We start from the raw sequence: 20,843 nt of genomic DNA, 5'->3' as shown, positions 1-20,843 counted from the left end.
TTATAATGTGGAACCACAATGTGTTTTATATGTACATAATCAATATTCTCACATTTACAGTAATTTAAGTGAATATAAATTTAAATATGTTCTGTTTTCATTGCCTTGTTTTATTCACATGTAAAAAAATGTTTTGTCCATTTTAAAAAGTGAGGTTAAAAAAATTGGTTTTCCTTTTGAGTAACTATCGACACAGCATTTATAATTTGGGAAAACACACATACAACATTCTGAAAATTCTTATATTTTTTTATATTAAATTATTAATTAAAGACAAACAAAAAAATTAGAGCATGGACAGTTTTGTGAGTCAACTAAATTAACTAAAAATAAAAATAATACATACATTAAATTGATATTGTGCATTAGATATTTTACTCAATACACCAATGGGTTTAAAAATTAAACGTGTTTCTTAATAACGTGTTTCTTAAAAGGGCCCATTGCAGCCATATCTTTTGACTCATATTAGATAATAGGATTAAACGTTTATTAATGGTAATTTTAACTATGTTAGATCCACTGGCAATCGTATACTCACAAATGACTGAAACCTTCAGCTGATGTCTTGATTGGGAAACTGCTCCAATGTTGAACTTAAAATATTGCTACACACAAACCTTTCTGTAAAATATATAGTCGACTACATCCCTTTTTTTTCAACTTTACTCTCGGTAACAGGCCAGAAAGAGAAACAAGTGGTAAACCTGCAGGAAGCCGGAGAACAGAGGAGGTTTGTTGATGTTGTAATGTAGGAGAACATGGACAGGACTTCCACTCTGCCAAGAACCCATGATTTATGTAAGCCTGCCATCTGTTGCCACAGAATACGTTGCACAACTACCAATGAGTCAGATTGGCTATACGGTCATCTACAATGTCTCACACACACACACACACACACACACACACACACACACACACACACACACACACACACACACACACACACACACACACACACACACACACACACACACACACACACACACACACACACACACACACACACACACACACACACACACACACACACACACACACACACAGTAAGATGGATAGCGCTGGCGAGCTCACAGAGGCTCGTATGAACAATGGATGAGGTGAGAAAGAAGACTGCTGATCTCCTTACTCCCACTCTGAGTGACCTGAATACACCCCAGCGTACACACGCACGCACATGCGCACGCACACACACACCCACACACCCACACACACACAGATTGAGCACTTCTCAATAGCCTTTAGATTCCCCTACGCTGGTGACATGCCTCAGATGTGTCGTCTTTGTTCCCACCCGTCAGACCCCCACCTTAAAAAACTGAAGAAACACAATTAAGAAAAACTGCCACACTTTTCCTTGACACCTTGACCCTTCACACTCACACACACTCACACACACATCGGCTCGTGGCATGTTTGCTCTTACGACGTGAAAGCCCTCTCTCATTAACCCAGAGGGCACCCCCAGCCTCCCATTGTGCCCCTATCTCCCGCAGCATTCTGGGTAAAGTAGTTTAACAATGTCAACCAGATAAGCCCAATGCAAACGTGCTGATAAGCAGTGAAAGACTGCACTTAATGTGTGTGTGTTTCTTGAAGGCGTTGCTTGATTGCGGAGCCAATGAGGAGGATGTAAAAGACCAACAGTGAGCAGAATGGGTATGTATATGTGTGTGTGTGTGTGTGTGTGTGTGTGTGTGTGTGTGTGTGTGTGTGTGTGTGGTCACCCTGGCAGGCGCACAGTTTCATATCTCTGTAATAACAATCTAAACTGCAGAAACAGCGAAACACAGAATACAAAAGAAAAGCAAACACACATCCCGCTGGACAAAGAGCCTGAGTGAATGTGTGTGTGATTTCAAAATGGCCAAGGACCATTAGCAAAGTTATTCAGACAAAAAAAGTGACTCAACTTTTCCTGTATTGACAAGTTAAGCAGAAGGAGAGGGATACGCTCGCAGAAAAGAAAAAGGGTCCGAGGAGTGGAGGGGCCCACATGTAAGAGAAAAGAAAACGCAGCTCAGTGAAATAAAGTTTACGGCCGATGTCCAAGGCGACGCTGAATCTCGAGCGCTTCTTCGCCGGCTGCCACGAGGCCACTGCACTGTAATGCGAGGTCAAAGGTAAATCCTCTCTCCAGACTTTAATGTTGCAACGAGCCGCGTCACAAAGGCTCCGCTGCGATTAAAGGGTGTGAATATTTCACAGGAATTCTCAAATAAAACGCAGTACATTTTGTCCCAGAAACTTAAAGGAAACTGAAAATCAATAAAAGTACACATAAGTAACTAAATATATTTACTCAAGTACTAATAATTTCAAGGGACTTCTACATTACTTGAGTATTTCCATTTGTTGTTACTTCAGAGGCAAATGGTGTACTTTTACGCCACAACATTCCTTTAATACCTTTAGTTACACCTGGAGTATACAAAGTCATTAAGACTAGCTGCATCCTTACCAGCTTTGATAACACTTCATCAATAATTATAAAACATATCATATATATTATTCTGAAATTGAGTAATTTGCATACTAATGAGTAGTATATTTTGATGCTAAAACTTTTGTTCTTTTACTAGAGTAACATTTTGAATACAGGACTTTTACTTGTAACAGTGTATACACTGATACTTCTACTTTTACTTAAGTACAAGATCTGAGTGTTTCTCCCTCCTAAAGAAGAACAGGAATGCATGGAGACTGCGTGGATTTATATCAGACTGTACACAAGACAAGCTGTTTGCTGAGCACATGTGAGCTGCATTTTTGCATCACTCACACACACACACACACACACACACACACACACACACACACACACACACACACACACACACACACACACACACACACACACACACACACACACACACACACACACACACACACACACACACACACACACACACACACACACACACACACACACACACACACACACACACACACACACACACACACACACGTATTTGAAATCTTGGCAGGCCGAAACCCGATATGGTCGCTTTGTTCTCTTAATGATCCTGTTCCGTTTTTATTATCCTGAATACCTGACCCACCTGTACACCCAGGTGCCTTTACCCTGCGCGTCGTCTCTCAGGAATCAAGGGAAGATACAGTTTCCCTGTCTATCCCCATTCTTCCCCCTCTATCGACAGCTACAGTTTCAAATTGCTTCCTCCTCTCATGTGTTTCTTTCTCTCTCCCTCCCCCTCCTTATTCTTTCTCCTGCGGTCCATTTCCTGCAGCAGACAAACGATCGCCTTTGATGAACACAAGGCCGCATTCAGAGGACTCACGCCCAATCAGAAGTGGAGAAGGAAACAATCGAGATTTTTTTTTGTAAGAATCTTTTTTAATGAAACACAAAAAAGGCAATAAAATTAAGATAAATATTTTTTTCCTTTTGTACATGAGGAAATATTTAAGTCATATTTCCCAAAGAATGACTGAAATTACATAATATATTTTAGTAGGCAATCTCAACCGTACAAAGCAGTTTTTCCAGTGGGTCTTAATAAAAGTAAAAAAAGCAATGATGTCGCTTCGGTCAAAACGTGATGTTTACAGCTCCAGTGTTTCTTAGAGAAAATACAGCTTTAAAAAAAAAAAAAATCAATAAAAGACCCATAAAAGTAATATTTAAAAATGGAGTTTCACATTCCTCTTAAAGCTTTTGCTTCGCAGTGTAACAGCAACATGTTGTTAAAAAATCAGTCAATGTCCTTAAAAAAAAAGAAAGAAAAAGGCAATCATGATTCCCCCCCCCCCCCCTGTACATCCTATACACCGACAACCAACAGTCGTCACAGAATTGCATAAACGGTACGATGGAGGAAAACATAAACACACACACACACAGACATTTTTGGCAAAGCAGGAATAAAAGTGACAAGAAGCGTAATTTTGTGATTTGATCCTTATCTTGTTTTGTCTCTTATCAACATCGCCCCATTGAATTGGCTCTGATTGTCCTTCACAGTCACGTGACGCCATTACGGTTGCCATGGTGACCTCAAGTGCATCAGCTGGGCAGCGTGCAGACAATGTTGCTGCAACGTTTCTCGGAGGCTGTCATAGCAACGCCGGATGAGCACGAGCGTAACCTCCGTGATTGCAGCGGGTCCCGGATTCAGATTTGATTGATCGTTTTTCTTTTAAATGTCTTTTTTCATATAAATTGTTTTTAATGCGATGAAACTCACAGGTGCTTTGGTATGTTTCTTTTTTTGATGCCAGATAAATATCTACATTTGATATAGGAATACAGGAAATAGATAAAGGAGATTCTTAGAGGATCAGAGGACAGCAGAAACTCGGTTTCTTTTCCAGTATTTGCATTAAAAAAAGCACATTTTTAAACCAATGGAGTGAAACAAGGAGAGAAAAATGAATTTAGACAAAAAGAGCCTTGTTCTGATTTCCTTAGAAAAACATTTCCCAAACGCCCTTTCTACATATTTAAAGTCTTCACATCAGTTGTACAGTTTGACCCCGAATCTCCAATCCTGTTCAGTGCATTGAGAGAGAAGGACACTAACCCTCCCTCTGTCAAAAGCCCCCCGATCCCACCCACACACACCCTCAAAAAACGTAAATAAAATAATCTCTGCAAAAGAAAACAACAAAAACAAATATATATGTATACTATTTACAACATGTCATATTATACATGATGCTGTACAAAGCACACACACACGCGCCCATGCACACACACATCTCAAATAAACAATCCAACCACCTGTACATGTGTCTCTGCACCCGCGATAGGGGGGTATGAGAGAGAGAGGTATTGACGTGTATGGCTTGACAGGAGAAGAAATTCCGGTTTTCTGAGGACTGCACGTTTAGTACGGGACAGATTCATATTCAGAGAGCTCCAGATAAACTGCCGAGACGTCATCCCTGCCTGATGAGCGCGGATGACCACGTGCCACACATTCAGTACACACACACTCACCGCTAAAGCACTATTTACTTAGAGCTCATTAAATGCCAAACAGGGTCATCGCGGTCGCTCCGCAAACACACATTCACACTCTCACACACAAAGTCCGAACTACAGTGTTTTTTTGGTCCTGTTGGGGATCTCCCAATTGTCAAACTACCAGTATAAGACCATTAAAAACCCTCCAAACCAGTGCGGTTTACAGTCAGTCTTTGTTTGAGACTCCCGCCGTAGTATCTCCAAGCGACTGTAACTCCAAAGTGCTCATGTCCTTGGTTCTTTAGTTTCCTTGTCGACGATATCCTCTGTTATTTCAGCCACAGGGAAGGCTGCCGACGACAAGGAGCCTCGGTCCACATCTGATAAAGAGGTTGACCCGTCACGGATCGGACTTTCCCCCAGAACAAAACCTCTTAGTGCCAGTACCGTCAGGCTTCATCCAGTGTGGCCAGCTCCTTCTCTCCGAGGGACAGATCACCACGCAGAGTCAGAACTCGTCGTCTTGGTTTCCCTCCGTCCCTAGTCGTCTGGAAGCAGGATCCAGAATGTAGGTTAGACATTTTTTGGATTTCTCTCTAGCTGGAGGTGCTAGGACACGATGGCCATGCCGTCCGCGCTGATCAGCTGACCCGTGGTGGGTTCGTAGGACCCCGCCAGGTAGAAGAAGTCGTTGGCCGCGCTGCCGGGCTTACGGTCACGCGTCAGGTGATCGTACTCCACCCTGCTGACCACCTGGCAGCGATGGGAGATGGTCTGAACATCGTTCTCGTCCTCGTGGCTCGACTGATACAATGCATTCTGGGAAAGATAGACAGGAAGAATGGTAGATTAGGGGGCGTCAATTTGTGTGGAAAAGAAGCGGGGACAAAGGTGGGTCAGATTGTCTTTAAAGTGTCCCACACCTGTACAATGTGTGTGCCATGCAATCAGTTTGAGGTCAGAGGAGATGAGTAGCAGGATTGGGAAAAAACAAGGATCTATGTCAATATGTATTTAAAGTAACTGATGCATGCTTTTTGGGCAACATTTAAAGGTGCTTTTATGTGTTATCCTTTTCCTGTAATGTGTTAAATAGGTTTCAGTGCATTTAAATGGTCCGCAAAGGCTACAACTCCACCTCCTGTATGTTGATAAAGCAGCAAGGATACTGTACAGCCTGAAAACGTTGCTTTCACAAGAAAAGCTGTTGTTTTTGTTTGGCAATATCGTCCGTGCCTCATATGTCAAATCCGTTGTTGTCATGTCTCGTAGCGTGGGATGTAGTTTGAGTTCCTGCCAGTTGTGATCTATTCTGTTTGCGCAGCCATGATGGATATTTCTGTTCGTGCAAAGTCCTCAGCTCTTTTTCTAGTTATTCCAAACAAGCCACTATTGCTGTTGCCAAAAATGCAAAGTGCATGACTTCCTGTGCGGCAGGAGAGACATGTTTCCTGGGAAAGCCCGGTTTTAAACGGAGTATTTAGAAACAGTACATGATAACATTTTCATGAAGTGGATGTTCAGCCGGTCATAGCGGATGGAAACGGGGGAATAAAAAAGCAGCAAAGAGGTAATGTATTTATATGAACATTTCACGGGCTGTTACTTTGACCATTCCCCGTTTCAGAGAAATTCTCCTTGCACTCTGCGGCCTTTACCTTGCCATCACGGTGTCGCTTCCCCAGGCGGGTCTCCTCCGGGTGGTAGAACCACTTGACCCTGACCACCATGCTGGAGCTCCAGGACTCCCAGAGGCTCTCCACCCGGCCCACGTAGGGCAGCTGGGGCCGGCCGGGTGACAGGAACACCGCGCAGTCCCCGACACGCACCGTCTCCTTGCCCCTCACGATGGCCTTGTAGAAAAGCTTGCGGGCTTTACCCTTCAGACCTCTCCTCTGTGGACGGAACGGGAGTTAAAATAGCACTCGCAGTCAGTTTATTCAGCGCCGAGGGCTCACTCACCACCAAAAGTCAATTAAGATTTGTGTTTGTTTTGCTGAACCCAGGCTACCAAAGCACGGTTACATTTAATACTTCTTTCCTAACGCCAAAAACGAGCTACTCATAACACTCAGGTCCCGTTGAGTTACGGGACCACGTGAGCTGGCACACAAACGGAGAAGGGCCTATTTCTGCTCTGTCGATTCATTTTTAACGCTGCAGATGTTTACAGAGCAAACAGCGCGGCAGAATGTAAACTGAGAGTGGCAGTTCTGTTATCTCAGGATCGTGACTTAATAAGCAGGAGAACACAGTCAGAGAATAAAGCCTCGTAGGGTTGCCAAAGTCTACAAGGACTGAGAAAGACTGCAAGGACACATTCTATTTGATCATTGCATGTACTGTATGTCATCAAGATATGACTCAGCAGACTGAAACAACAACAGTCTACTTAAGTTGTGAAGTGAAGGGTTATTGACATGGTTTCGTAATTGTACGACCAACGTAATGGAAAAGTCTGGAATCCATTTCATATTCTATTTTCACCAGAATGGACGCGTGTGAATTCTCTCTTGACTTTTCGTGTACGTAAAGGGCCCCAAAAACGCGTTGACTTCAACTCCGCTTTAATTTGAATTGTACAAAGCCCAACGTGTCCTACCTGTGTGGGGTTTCCGGACCACTTCCAGAGCTGGCGTCCCGGCAGAAGAGGTGCCAGGCTGGGCAGAGGCTCAGGTGAAGACATGCGCTGCCGCTTGGCCGGGTCCTTGGAGGAAGACTTCTGCAGCTGGCTCCCTGGGCTGCTCTGCCTCTGATGGTGGCTGCTGGACCCTCTGTCCTTCCTCTTCAGCTGCGCCTTCGCCGTGCTACTGTTAGCCACCAGGCCTACTTTTGACATCAACTCCTTCCTGTCTTCACTCCTCACCTTTGACCCCGAGATGCTACCTTTGGCCCTATAGGGAGCTGGCGGTGAGGAGCTGGAGGGGGCGGAGTCAGGGTTCAGGAGGTCAGCGGTCACGTTTTGTCTGTGTTTGTGTTTGTCCTGCTGGAGTAAGGCGCGTCGCAGCAGCACGGCGGACGACTCTTCATCCGATGAGTAAGAGGAGTCGTTTTCTGACGAGCAGAGGGACGATGAGGAGATGGAGCCGGAGGAGGAAGAGGAGGAGGATGACGAGGAGAAGCAGGCGGAGAGACGGGAGAGAAATCGGCTTCCACGTTGGGATGCGTCCCCTGTACTTCTCCGTGGAGCTTCAGCATCCTGACCTTCGTCCTCGTCTTCCTCATCGAGCTCAGAGTAAGAGCTGGGGCCGTCGCTCTGGTAGTCCAAATCCCCTTCCTGGACTCCGAGACCTGCAGCCAGGAGATCCTTCCTCAGAGGTGGAGAACCCTTTGAAACCCCCTCAGATCGGACCCCGGTGATATCTTTCTCTCCTCCTGACTTCTTCCCATCTTTCACCACCATGGCAGGGTGGATGTATCGCAGCGGCGCTCCTGCAGAGGCCGGACTTGTATCCCCTTTGCCTCCAAGTCGTTGTAGCGCCTTTCCATTCTTTGTTTTGGGCGAGGTCACTCCTTCGTGATCGAGCTTCACCGGGAACTGCTTTCTGTCGCGTTCGCTCGCCGGATGCCTGTTGTTAGAAGCCATGTTTACTGATGGGGAGCAGGCAGAGGACGAGACCCCCATGGAGGGTCCAGAAGAGCCAGGTCGCCCCGACCCAGAGCTCCTGGAGGTGGAGTAGCTGTTGGCGATGCTGCTGAAGGAGTCTCCTGCAAAAGGGGAGCCGAATATGCCTTTAAATGGCGTTGGCGGAGCGAGGAGGTGGGAGGGCCGGTGAAACAGCCCCAGGTCTCGCTCTCTCCTCCTCTGGGTCTTACGGGACGTCCCGTTGAAGAGGAAGAAGTCAACCGGAGGTCGCTTCTTGGGCGCGGACCAGTTCAACAAGGAAGTGTTGCCTTTGGTTACGGTATCCGTTACTGATGTCGCCGTGTTCGATGTCTTTGGCACAGAGTGGACTTTCTTCGGTCTGCCAACTGAAAAAGGAGAAGAGTTATAATCAGGCTTGGGTTGTAATGGATTACATGTGATGGTATATCGTAATCAGGGTACACATTTTTTTTTTCATTTTCAAATTTCATAGTCTTTTATTATTATTATCATTATTATTTTTTCCTTGATGTTATTTTATTTATTATTTTAGATGTTATTGATCTGTGTGAATCTTTGCTGTACTGTTTTTTTCACGCTTACCCTGTTGCTGCTTTGTACTGAATTTCCCCTCGGGGTTAATAAAGGTTCATCTTATCTTATCTTAAAAAACACATAACTGGTACTTTAAAAAAAATAAAAAGGAATTACTAGCAGGATGATAAAGCAACAACCCATCTAAAAATAAATATAAAATTACTTTTATATCGCGATACTTAGATTAGGCTACTAATCAAAACATTTAAGTAACTCTCTCGCCCCTGTTATGAAGTAATGGATCTTGAAAGTGATAATCGTGGAAGCGTTTTGGAGAAACGTTTATCTCTTTGATCTCCACCTAGCCAGGTATAAACAACATATTCATTACTCAAACTAAAACAAAACCTGGTAAACCTGTCTCTCCCTCCGGCTGTATTGTTACCCGGAGCTTTTGAAGAGTAAAAAGCATGTTGCGTAACAAAAGAAAACACATCGATGACACCTCGTTAACGCGTGATTGATGTGGTCAAATAGAGGTTAAATGATAGGAGGCAAACAAAGAGTTTTAATTTACGAGTCTTTCGGTTTATATCCCTCCCTGCTCTGACTCGGGGGCATCTGATAAGTGGTTGGCAGTTTGAACTGTAAACGAGGCGGTGTTTGGGGGGTTTTCCAATATTGCCTAAAGGGCTGTGAATGTATTTACTAGTTAGACCAGTACTTCTCAGACAACATCAAATTAACCTTTGGTGTCTGAGGGATCCCAGAGTGGATTCCTCAGTGTAATTAAATAAAAACCCATTCTTTCCCACACATATAAAACTAAAGATCCAAGTAGTTTATTTCCCAGAGGGGCCGGTTATTCTGCGTTCGGTTAGTCTCGTCACTTTGTGCATAAAATAGCAAAACGTAAAAAGTTATGAATTAACCTAATATTTGCCTTAACCCTCAGGAGACATTGCACCTAATTTGACTTTCAAACACGTATGATTATTATTCTTTTTTCTGATCAACGATTTAAAAATACATTTCGATGTTTGCTCCTTGCGACCGCAGCTCGCCTCCTTTTTACCCGACTGTTGATACATTCTCAAATTGACCATAGTGGCGTAAATATGTGTACAGCTAATAGTGGTAACATTTCCCTCACCTGGTCGTTTCTCTTGGGGCCTTCCTGCCGTCTCCTCATTGGCCAGTTTCTCTGTGGGCGTGTCTTTCCTCTCCTGGGTGGAGCTTCTTCGTCTGCGGCAACTGGGTGAGATCAGAAGAGCTGGAGAGGGTTCCACACCTGATGGAGACAAATGGGTTTAAACTAACGTTTTTAGCTTGATTGTTTCTTTCTTTCCTTCCCTCCTTGCTTCCTATCTTCCTTCCTTTTTCTTTGTGGTTTGTTCTACTTTTGTTTTGTCCTTCCTTTCTCTTCCTCTCTTGTCTTACTCACAGCAGATTTGGTATCCTGGTGGCAGGAGCCTGATGTTTGTGAGGGAGATCCTTCCTCTGTCTCCATCATCAAACTCCACCATCACGCTGCCTTCCTTCTCCTCCTCACCTGGACTCCCTAAAGCACAACACATAAAACAGAAGACATTAGTTCCTGGAAAGGCACTAGTGTGTGTGTGTGTGTGTGTGTGTGTGTGTGTGTGTGTGTGTGTGTGTGTGTGTGTGTGTGTGTGTGTGTGTGTGTGTGTGTGTGTGTGTGTGTGTGTGTTTATCAGTGCTTCCTGCTCACCTCGATGGACGTATCCGGGGTAAAGACAACGAGAGCGCTCACTCCAGTACGTACACACTCGTGTCCCTGCAGTGAGGATGGTCTCGCTCTGGGGCCTCACGTCCAGCACCTGGGAGAATCACAAAACGATCTGTGTTACACATGTTTTAGAAGGAGTGTCCTGTGACAGATGCCGGAGCCTGAAGACTGACACTCACAGCTTCCTGTAGTAGCTGCTCCAGCGAGTAGATCCGTGGGCGATTCCCTCGTTCTCCTTCGATGACAACACTGAATCTGAGAGAAACCAAATGTAAATTAATACAAAATAAAAACTCCTCATGAGTAGACACTTTCTTTCCACTACCAGCTGTGTTGGCTGCCACTTCTGTGTATCTTGGCTTTATAGCTGTCTGGAGTTGTGTTTTCGTCAAGACTACCAGAGCTAGTTTTCGAAGTTGTAAACCAGAGAACACTGTTGTTGCATTTTGGCTTTTTATTGCTTACCTTTAGGGGCTCCCACTATGAAATTGGTAAGCTAAGGTGGTTATCATCTAACATGTTGATGCTTATCGTTTTGGAATCAGCAACCCTGGCTCCTATAAAATAACTTTACCATATAATTAAACTGCAATGCGACTGAAATTTATTTTCCACCCGGATGTATGACTCTACGGATGTTGTTGTGGATTTGCGAAAAATGACAAACGCTTGTTACTTTACTCTTCCCTGGCGTGCTTAATGTTCAAAAAGGTCTTTGGGATTGGTAAACCCCTTCGAGAAGTCCCGCCCTTTAGCCTATCGTGTACAATGTGTTCGGGCACTAGCCAATAGAAGCACGAGTCCTTTTCAGACCGTTTACATGCACAACAAGCTATATAACACACGACTACAGGAAAGGGAAAAACCCCAACAAGCATAATAGGGGCCCCTTTAAATTAAATAACAATCATCATTTAAAATAATCTAACGCTGACTTTTGATTGGATGCTCAATACATACAGCAGTTTACTGAGGTCTTTTGCAATATGTCAAAAAACTAATTAAATCCAAATATAATCCCATGCTCTTTGGTTGGGAGCATACTTTTTAGAAGACCATATATGAAATATGCTCGTTCCCCTTGGAAGGTTTTATTTGGTGAAGGAGTATGAATGTTTTAGTGTTTCTGTGGACGCACTGCAGGGGAAGGCTCTTACATGTCGGGCAGGTCCAGAGTTTGGACGCAGGCGGCGTACAGCAGCTCGTCCTCCTTGGAAATGAGGATCTTCAGGCCGTCCACCAGCATCTCTTTACTCAGCACACAGTTTGGCAGCGCTGCACAGCGAGGGCGTGGTTCAGTGATTGATGGATGGAGAAGATAAAGCGTGAGTGATCCATCATTTGTGAATGTGTTGAATAATTGCTATGTGAAGTGAAAAAGCGGGGACGCACAAAGGCACAGGAGGACGTGTGTGTGTTCGAATGTGTGAAAAACCTTTTCAAACCTGCATGTGAGTGTGTAATTATGTGTGATGTGTCAGTGTTTATGCTTACCGGGTATTCTGCAAGGCATGTTGGGAGGGAGGTGGATCAACTGTATGTCCTCCTCCTCCTCCTCTTCCTCCTCTTCCTCCTCTTCTCCTTCTTCCTCTTCCTCCTCTTCCTCTTCCTCCTCCTCCTCTTCCTCCTCCTCCTCCTCGCCCTCAGAGAAGCTGCTCTCCTCATCCAATCGGAAGCCCTCGTCGGCTGCAAAGCTCTGCAGGAGCCGGCTCACTGCGTGGCCCTTAGCCTGGACAGGAAACAGGATGTGACATCAGTAGGGAGACAACAGGACATGGCATCACTTTATTATATGTTAAAGGGGCCCTATTGTGCTTTTGGGGGTTTTCCCTTTCCTGTAGTGTTATATAGGTTCTTGTGTATGTATTGTACGTGATAGGCTAAGGGGCGGGATATCTCTAAGCAGTTGGCCAATCAAAACAGAGTCGGCCAGCTAACCAATCAGAGCAGACGGGGCTCTGGTTTCAGACAGAGGGTGAAAAGAGCTTTTTGAACATTAAAGCACGGAGACATGTCACAACATATAAGAACACATTTAAAAATGCGCAGACTAGGTCCCCTTTAAAATAATCTTTAGTCAACAAGATCAGCATGCAACTGAGTCAGAGTCTTTTCCAGTCAGATGTGGTGAATCTTTCTTTGAGAAGCAACCGCAGGCATTGCTCCTTTTGCAATGTGATACTTCAATTAAAGCCACAGGATTTTCTTTTTCTCACTTGCCACCGTTCACTCAAAGGTCAAAGGTCACATTCAGTAATAACTGCAGCTCTTGAACCGACAGGACTTCAGTGTTTTGCTCAAGGACACTTCAGCAGGGTGGAGGCCTACTAATGAAGAAGCTTGAAACCTCATTTGCATTCTTACTTTCTACACACGCACACACGCACGCGCGAGCGCGCACGCGCACACACACACACACACACACACACACACACACACACACACCAGATACTATCCATCTCCAGACCGGTTTAGGCTAGTCTCTCCACAGATGGCAGAGATGATGGAAAGTCAGCTCGCCCAACAGGTATCTGCTTGTTTTTAAGGCTTTCCAAAGAAAAGATAATAATATTCAAATTGAAAGTGTGGGGGTGTGTGTGTGTGTGTGTGTGTGTGTGTGTGTGTGTGTGTGTGTGTGTGTGTGTGTGTGTGTGTGTGTGTGTGTGTGTGTGTGTGTGTGTGTGTGTGTGGGGGTGTGTGTGTGGGTGTTTTCTCTCTTGAAATTACCCACATCAGGAGACCATATATTTTAGTGACAGAAGTTTCGTCCCCAGAGGGCATGGGTGATTATTTATCTGTTGTGCTGGTTATGTGTGTGCGTGAGAGTGAGAGTGAGAGTAGATGCGTGCATGGGTGTGTGTAGGATTATGGCTGGAGATTATCTTTATACTGTTTGGTTTGGAGTTATGTGTTTTTTTGACATTCCCTCACAATGAGTCAAAGACAGGGGTAACCTCGGGGCGTCTCGTTGAAGTGAATGCGGGCGTCTCGCTGGCGTCTGCCTGCGCTAATACGACCAGCCAGCAGTGTGTTAGCACCGCAGTATGCAAACACACACCTACACAGCATATGGGATATCTGACATGACTGATTTACAGACGATGCTTAATACCTGCCTGGAAGGGAGTCCGGGAGTTATCGGTATGTCCTGTAATCTATGGGATGTTCAAACGTTCTGGCAGGGTGCGGCTCCAGGAAGGATCTAACTTTATTTGCATGCATCAGAAGGGAGAAACCGTCTGTGAGTCACCTTGTTTTTTTACTTGCATTTCCCTGTCAGCCTGAACCTACCCAGCCTTTTGGCTTGTTCCAAACAAACAGCCTCAACTCATTCAAAGAGGGATATTATATCATTTCTTGTAACTCTGTGACAGCAGTCATTTATTGTGATGCTCGTTGAATAACCTTTGCGTCACGCCTCTAAAATTGGCAATTGCATCTCACCTTTCCCTTCTCAGCTCGCTTTCCCATGCGCTTCTGTGTGACCTAACAAATATACCACGAAGCCCACAGATTCTGTGCCCTTTAGATGGAGGTTGAACTTTGGAAGAGTCCCACGGCTTCCTGCACGTTATATTAACTCTAAATATTGTTGATTTACCTCACATTGGCACTATATTGTGTGCACGTTTTATTGCAATTTCTGAGGAGCACAGGATAAATACATAGCGGTATCAAGCGCAGGAAGTTTTGCAAAGTTTGGAAAAGTATTCAAATGTGAAAGACACACCGTCATTCAATCGTTTACCCAGAAGTGCACATGAAGCAGCTGAGGAAGGAAATGCCAGTTTTGAAGAGTGTAGTCGACAGAGAAGTGCCATTAATCACTACTGACAGGAAGTCATTTACTTGGTTGAATACATGTCATTGGAAAAAGTAAAATATTACTGTGTCACTGTAAAATACTGTCTTGTACTCTAAATACAAGACCACACCCCGGTGCTCACCTTTCCCAGGATTCCCGACGAGTTCCTCCTCGCGGCCTCCTTGCTGCTCCTGTTGGCTTCAGTCAGAGCTCCATGGTTCCCCCGGCCGTCCCCAAAGCTGCAGCCCACTGACGAAGCACCCCAGCTGGGCAGAGACGCTCTTTTAGTCCCCTGGTGGTCTGGATGTCCTCTGTCTGAGGAGGAGAGGCTCAGCCTTCTGGGTGCTCTCCTCTGATCTGCACTGGTGAAGCTCTCCATGCCTGAGGGCGAAGAGGACATCGTGGAAATTAGAGTTGGGAAGTAAATTATAATATATATATATATGAAATTAGATAAGATAAAGTCATAGATTATGTTAAATATGGAGAGAAGATTTTAGGCTTTCTTTGACATAGAATCGTAATCAGATTTATTGCCAAGTTCTCACAAACAAGAACTTGTTTTTGGTGAATAATAGTATATACCTAAATTCAATAAAATAAATAAAAATGTAAAATAAGAGCCACGTAATGGAGGCCACATAACACAATTTGATAAGCATATTCTATTGTTCTAAATGAGTTAAATGAACAAAAGCTGTTTTAATTGCTCAGCTATGTAAATATCATTAAGATATACTCTTGTATTCTCCGTTTAGATGTTAACTTAAAACTTATTCTAGATTAGGGATTGTAGGAAAACAAATGTGCACAAACCATTCATAAAACACACGCAAAACCACCACACATGTCCAAGTGCCCTTCACATTTTGAAACAAATCTAAAACAATGTGGATTTCTCCAAACTCCTCAAATATTAAAGGGCCCATGTCGTGCTTTTCCAGTTATCACCCGTCCCCTTGTGTTATGTAGCTTTTTATGCTTGTAAACGGTCTGCAGAGTCACAAACCCTCAAAGTACACCCTGCAGCGAGTAAAACTCTAACACAGAGAAGACCTGTCTGCTGCCCCAGAACGCCTATCTTTTTCTATTTGTTCTTCCGGGAACCAAGTGACGTAACGACGACCCAATGGACCAATTGTCTCCTCACACACACTCTCTCTCAGCGGCTAAACTGTGACGCGCTGGACGGGGTGCTAGTGGAGCCTCGCGGCGGTGAAACTGTGGCGCGCTTACACTGTAGGTGCGTTTGGGGGTGCGGGTGCTAGTGGAGCCTCGCAGATGGGGGTGCTGCAGCCCCCTCAGCACCCCCCCTTCCCGCGCCCATGGTGCTCAGGCTGAGTTCAGGCTGAGTTTCGCGAGGTCTCGCAGACCCCACGCAGCAAGCAGGAAATGAACCCAGCTCACACTGTCCGCTCCTCGGAGCAGCGAGCCGCGCAACACGTTGCCCAGACCCCACGCAGCATTCTCATCCGTTCATCATTACTGGTGTCCTTTTCTGGTGTCCTTTTCTGGTGTCCTTTTCTGGTTGCTAACAAACGCCATTTAACACATAATCACTGATGTTCCGCTGTAACTGTAGTTGACTCATCAGAACAGAGTGGGCGAGCTGACCAATCAGAGCACAGTGGGCTCATAGGGGGGGGGGGGGGCAGGAGCTCCAACAAGCCGTGTAGGACAGAGAGTGAGTACACATACTATACAGAGATGCTGTGAGAAACCAATGTGAGTTTGGTATATTGAACAATGTACATCTATTCTAGTAGACCTCAACAATGGAATTAGGATCAGTAGAAGTGGCCATGACATGTGACCTTTAATGTTTCCCTTCACTTCAAGTATAAAGCATGTTGACACACAGACTTAAAGCACAAAGGCCTCACCGGGGAGCCCTGGTCTCTTGCTCCCGGCTCTCTGGTTTGCTTGGAGCTTGGAGGACTGCGATAAAAAAGGCAGAATCCCGGCAGGGTTGGCAGGAGCTTCTTTAGAGAATGAGCTAATCTGGATGTCACCGGCTCCGTCTTCGCTGTCGTAGCTGCCGTCCTCCTCTTCCTCCTCTGTGGAAATCACAACATCAATATGATCAGTCAGTCAGCTTCAAGAGATCTACCTGTACACACTGTTAGCTCAAGCCAGGGACTCACTTGATGAGGAGTATTGACAGCTAGCTTTCAATACTCCTCTAGCATCTACAGTTCGGTTCTCAAGCCTGTGGCTAAACACTCGTAGCCGTGAATACAAAAGTGAGCAGAGAAAAGAAACAAACTTCTCTCGGAGGCTTTGAAAGTGCCATAATTTGTCACATATTAACTCCAAGCTGCATAATAATGAGCGGCTTGTTCCTTAAGTGCAGTGACGGGGAGCACATGGTGACAGTGACACACATGCACATATGCAGCACACACACAAATACACACGGTTTGTTATTGGCAGCTGTGTGTCGCTGTCTGCAGGGGGTCGTGTCGGGTGTCGACACAACTCTGACACACTTGTCACTTACATGGCGTTCTCGTCAACACTTCCCACGCACACACACACACACACACACACACACACACACACACACACACACACACACACACACACACACACACACACACACACACACACACACACACACACACACACACACACACACACACACACACACACACACACACACACACACACACACACACGCACACACACACACACACACACACACACACACACACACACACACACACACAGGGACACACACACCTTCAACCACTGCTTCTCGAGCCATCGAGGCAACGAGGTCATTCAGATTTGAGCATTTTCTTTCAGTTCTGTTAGTTTTGAGCGTCTTCTCGTCGGAGGCATTTTGTTTTAAAGTCAGGAGGATTTATTTCTCCTCATGTCAAACCTCCGTCAGTTTCCCAACGCTGGGGAGGTGAAGAAGAGGGGAAGTCCAGGGTGTGAGATTCTGAGCCGGGCCAGAGCGAGGCTCACGTTACGGCGCGGTGTTGAGGGCCGGGGTGGCTGTGTTGCATGCCTGTGGCAAGTCGTTAACGGTTTTAACGGTGTGACAGACGAGCTGGGAAGTGAGAGAAGGGCCCCCTCGATGACGGCAGACAACTCACTCTCAGATACTTCACGGGCACACACACACACACACACACACACACACACACACACACACACACACACACACACACACACACACACACACACACACACACACACACACACACACACACACACGCACACACACACACGCACACACACACACACACACACACACACACACACACACACACACACACACACACACACACACAGATGTTCTTTCAGCCACCAGCCACAGCTCGACTCATATTTGTAGTAACCTGTGAAACTGTGGCTGGAGGACACGCCGGACTACATATGAGTGTGTGGCAATCAGACACACGGCTTATGTAAGCGTTCACTGCAGGCTCTTGACATAATCGTATTCAGAAAGTCGGAGGTGAAGAAGGCCGCACGATGAATCAACATTTTAACAAAATCGCAAAATGGACTACGATGCAATATCCAAATCACAGCAAGCACAGTATTTGGATAAATATGTGTTAAAAGAAATGGTTGCGTATTGTAAGGCTGCCGGGCGAGCACGCCTACACATATACAGTATTTTTTGGTACAGATTCTCTTGAAAAATACTATATTATTTAAGAAGTATATATTAATGTTTCAACCCCCAGAGCTCCCCAGCCGCCCCATCATTCTCACGCTGACCGGAACTGTAACTCACCGTGCTCTGAGCTCTCGCTGTCACTCTTCTCGTCCCTGACTTCCTGCTTTTTGTCGGAGGTCCGGTCGTCCTTGTGGTGAGTTCTGTTGGTGTTGACGGCCATCATCACTTTGGGCTTTCGACCCCTCTTCCTCTTGGAAGTCTGACCAGCTGCCCAGTCGTGCTGCAGGTCTGATGGAGAAACAGGAGGAGGAGTTCAGCGTCTGGCTTACAAAGCACTAATTGTTCAGGACCAACACGTTGAAATGTGCTATATTAATTAAAGGGGCCCTGGTATGCTCATCTTCAGGTTCATATTTGTGTCTCTACTGTAACTGCTTTAATGTTAAAAAGCTATTTATTTTTCTCACACTGCCTTCTGTCTGAAACCAGAGCCCAGTCTGCTCTGATTGCTTAGCTGGCTGGCTCTGTTGTGATTGGTCAACCACTTAGAGATGTCCCACCCCTTAGCCTATCACGTACAATCTGTTGGAGCGCTAGCCAATAGGAGCGTGAGTGTTACAAAGTCATGTCACTATGTTCAGGGAGTAAATAAAGGAGTCCAATGGAGGTGTTTCAGGCAGAGAGGGGGGGGGGGGGGGGGGGAGTGTGTGAGAGAAACTCCCTCTGGAGAGTACTCAGCCTTTGGAGACCATTTACATGCACACACACCTATATAACACACTGGGAAAAACCCCAAAAGCATCACAGGGCCCCTTTAACTTGCGTTGTCTTGTATATATATATATATACGCTCCGTCTGTACCCACCCTTGATTCCTTGTCTGCAGTGACTCATGGAGGCGTCCTCCTCCCCGGGGGGCCCTCTGCAGTGCAGCATGCCTGAAGACGATGCACCACGCTGGGCCTTCTGCTTCAGCTGGGTCACCCGCCGGGCGAGCCTGGAGCTCAGGGCGCCGGGCCGGCCTCGGTGCTTACAGCGGGCTTTCATCTGCAGACCGGGGGATTAGAAGCTGATTATTGACAAATGTATTTCCGCTAATTGAAATATCCAGGAAAGAACAAAAAGGTTAGCAGCAGGAAGTGGCTGTGAGTGTGCGCATGGGCCAGGAGAGACTGACCTGTGCAGAGCTGTGGCTGGAGAAGACGTGATTGGACATTTTCTTACTGGCTTTTTCCTCCAATAAATCCAACCTGGAAGACGTGAACACACAGCGGAGACACACTTAAACCAGAAATGATCATATCCAAACCAGATCACAGAATCAATCCCATCACACATTTCTTTCCTTTCATGGATGATTTTTCTCTGCCTCTCCGCTCTCTCTAGTTTCGTCTCCCCTGGGTTCATTAATTGTCTCTCCCCCTCACTCTTCCGACCTGTCTCATAACTTTGATGAGGTAAGAGAGGGACGACGCTTTTTGACGGCAAACATGGAAATATTCAGTGGCCGTGTGAATACATGAAACTCTGCTGAATCAACACATGAAAGGGGTACGAATGATCTGTTGTGAGGGAGGGAGGAGAGACACAGGGAGACAGAGGGGGGAGGAGAAGAGTTGAGGGGGGAGGGAGAGAGACAGAGAGAGAGAGATGAAGCAGTCTCGGGGGAGTCTGTCCGTTGACCGGAGCTCCAGGGCTCGATCGATAAACACTAACCTCTATTGAACACTACTCTCTCTCTCTCTCACACACACACACACACACACACACACACACACACACACACACACACACACACACACACACACACACACACACACACACACACACACACACACACACACACACACACACACACACACACACACACACACACACACACACACACACACACACACACACACACACACACACACACACACACACACACACACACAGTTAGCAGCTGGTGTCTGAGGCAGGTGAATCCTATATTCCCACAGAGGGAAGGTTTGGGTCTCAGCATCTCCGCTCCCGAGAGAGGAGAGGAGAGGAGAGGAGAGGAGAGGAGAGGAGAGAGGAGCAGAGGTAGAATAAGAGAGGAAAGGAGAGGAGGGAGTGAATACAATAGGAGAGGTGAAGAGAAGAAATTAAGGAGAGGATAAGATAGAGAAACAGTGAGGTGTGGGGAAGAGTGGAAAGAATAGAGGAGAGGAAAGGAGAGGAGAAAGAGGAGAGGATAAGATAAAGGAAAGGGGAGATGAGAGGAAGGTGTTAGGAGAAGATGAACGCATAGGAAAGGAAAAGAAAGAAGAGTATAGCAAAGGAAAATTGACATGAGAGGAGGGGATAGGAGGACAGGAAAGGAACATCTCAAACGTTGACCTCTGACCCCTCTGAAGCCCCAGCGTTCCCCTCGTGTCAGATTCTCTCCAACAATAGGATTTGTTCGCCTGTACACGCTGAAGAGAATATGGCCAACAGGTATGTATGGTTTCACGGTGTAGGCTCCGCGCCGCAGGTACATAAAGGGATCACTTTCTCCACTGGCTGCCCGGAGCCCTGACCCCGAGTCCACCCGACACCGGCGGGACGAATGGGAACGCCGCCTGTCAG

The 20,843-nt window shown here is 45.9% G+C and overlaps 1 protein-coding gene across 1 annotated transcript in view; it reads right to left on the bottom strand.

Moving 5' to 3' along the window:
• Positions 1 to 3,350: 3,350 nt before the first annotated feature.
• The window catches only part of bahcc1b (BAH domain and coiled-coil containing 1b), a 51,945-nt gene continuing 34,452 nt past the window's right edge, over positions 3,351 to 20,843 (bottom strand). The window contains exons 12-25 of the mRNA XM_071206742.1: positions 19,426 to 19,498; positions 19,115 to 19,295; positions 18,366 to 18,536; positions 16,495 to 16,668; positions 14,754 to 14,992; positions 12,301 to 12,535; positions 11,964 to 12,081; positions 10,986 to 11,061; positions 10,789 to 10,897; positions 10,501 to 10,617; positions 10,210 to 10,347; positions 7,536 to 8,905; positions 6,592 to 6,828; positions 3,351 to 5,752 (exon numbers count right to left, since the gene is read on the bottom strand). Coding sequence (XP_071062843.1) covers positions 5,543 to 5,752; positions 6,592 to 6,828; positions 7,536 to 8,905; positions 10,210 to 10,347; positions 10,501 to 10,617; positions 10,789 to 10,897; positions 10,986 to 11,061; positions 11,964 to 12,081; positions 12,301 to 12,535; positions 14,754 to 14,992; positions 16,495 to 16,668; positions 18,366 to 18,536; positions 19,115 to 19,295; positions 19,426 to 19,498 — 3,448 coding nt within the window. The 3' untranslated portion in view covers positions 3,351 to 5,542. The remainder of the gene's footprint in view (positions 5,753 to 6,591; positions 6,829 to 7,535; positions 8,906 to 10,209; positions 10,348 to 10,500; positions 10,618 to 10,788; positions 10,898 to 10,985; positions 11,062 to 11,963; positions 12,082 to 12,300; positions 12,536 to 14,753; positions 14,993 to 16,494; positions 16,669 to 18,365; positions 18,537 to 19,114; positions 19,296 to 19,425; positions 19,499 to 20,843) is intronic.

The sequence above is a fragment of the Pseudochaenichthys georgianus genome, chromosome 19 (assembly GCF_902827115.2).
Source record: "Pseudochaenichthys georgianus chromosome 19, fPseGeo1.2, whole genome shotgun sequence".
In the NCBI taxonomy this organism is placed as follows: Eukaryota; Metazoa; Chordata; class Actinopteri; order Perciformes; family Channichthyidae; genus Pseudochaenichthys; species Pseudochaenichthys georgianus.
Note: the sequence above shows the minus strand (reverse complement) of the source record. Positions and strands in the feature narration are given on the sequence as shown.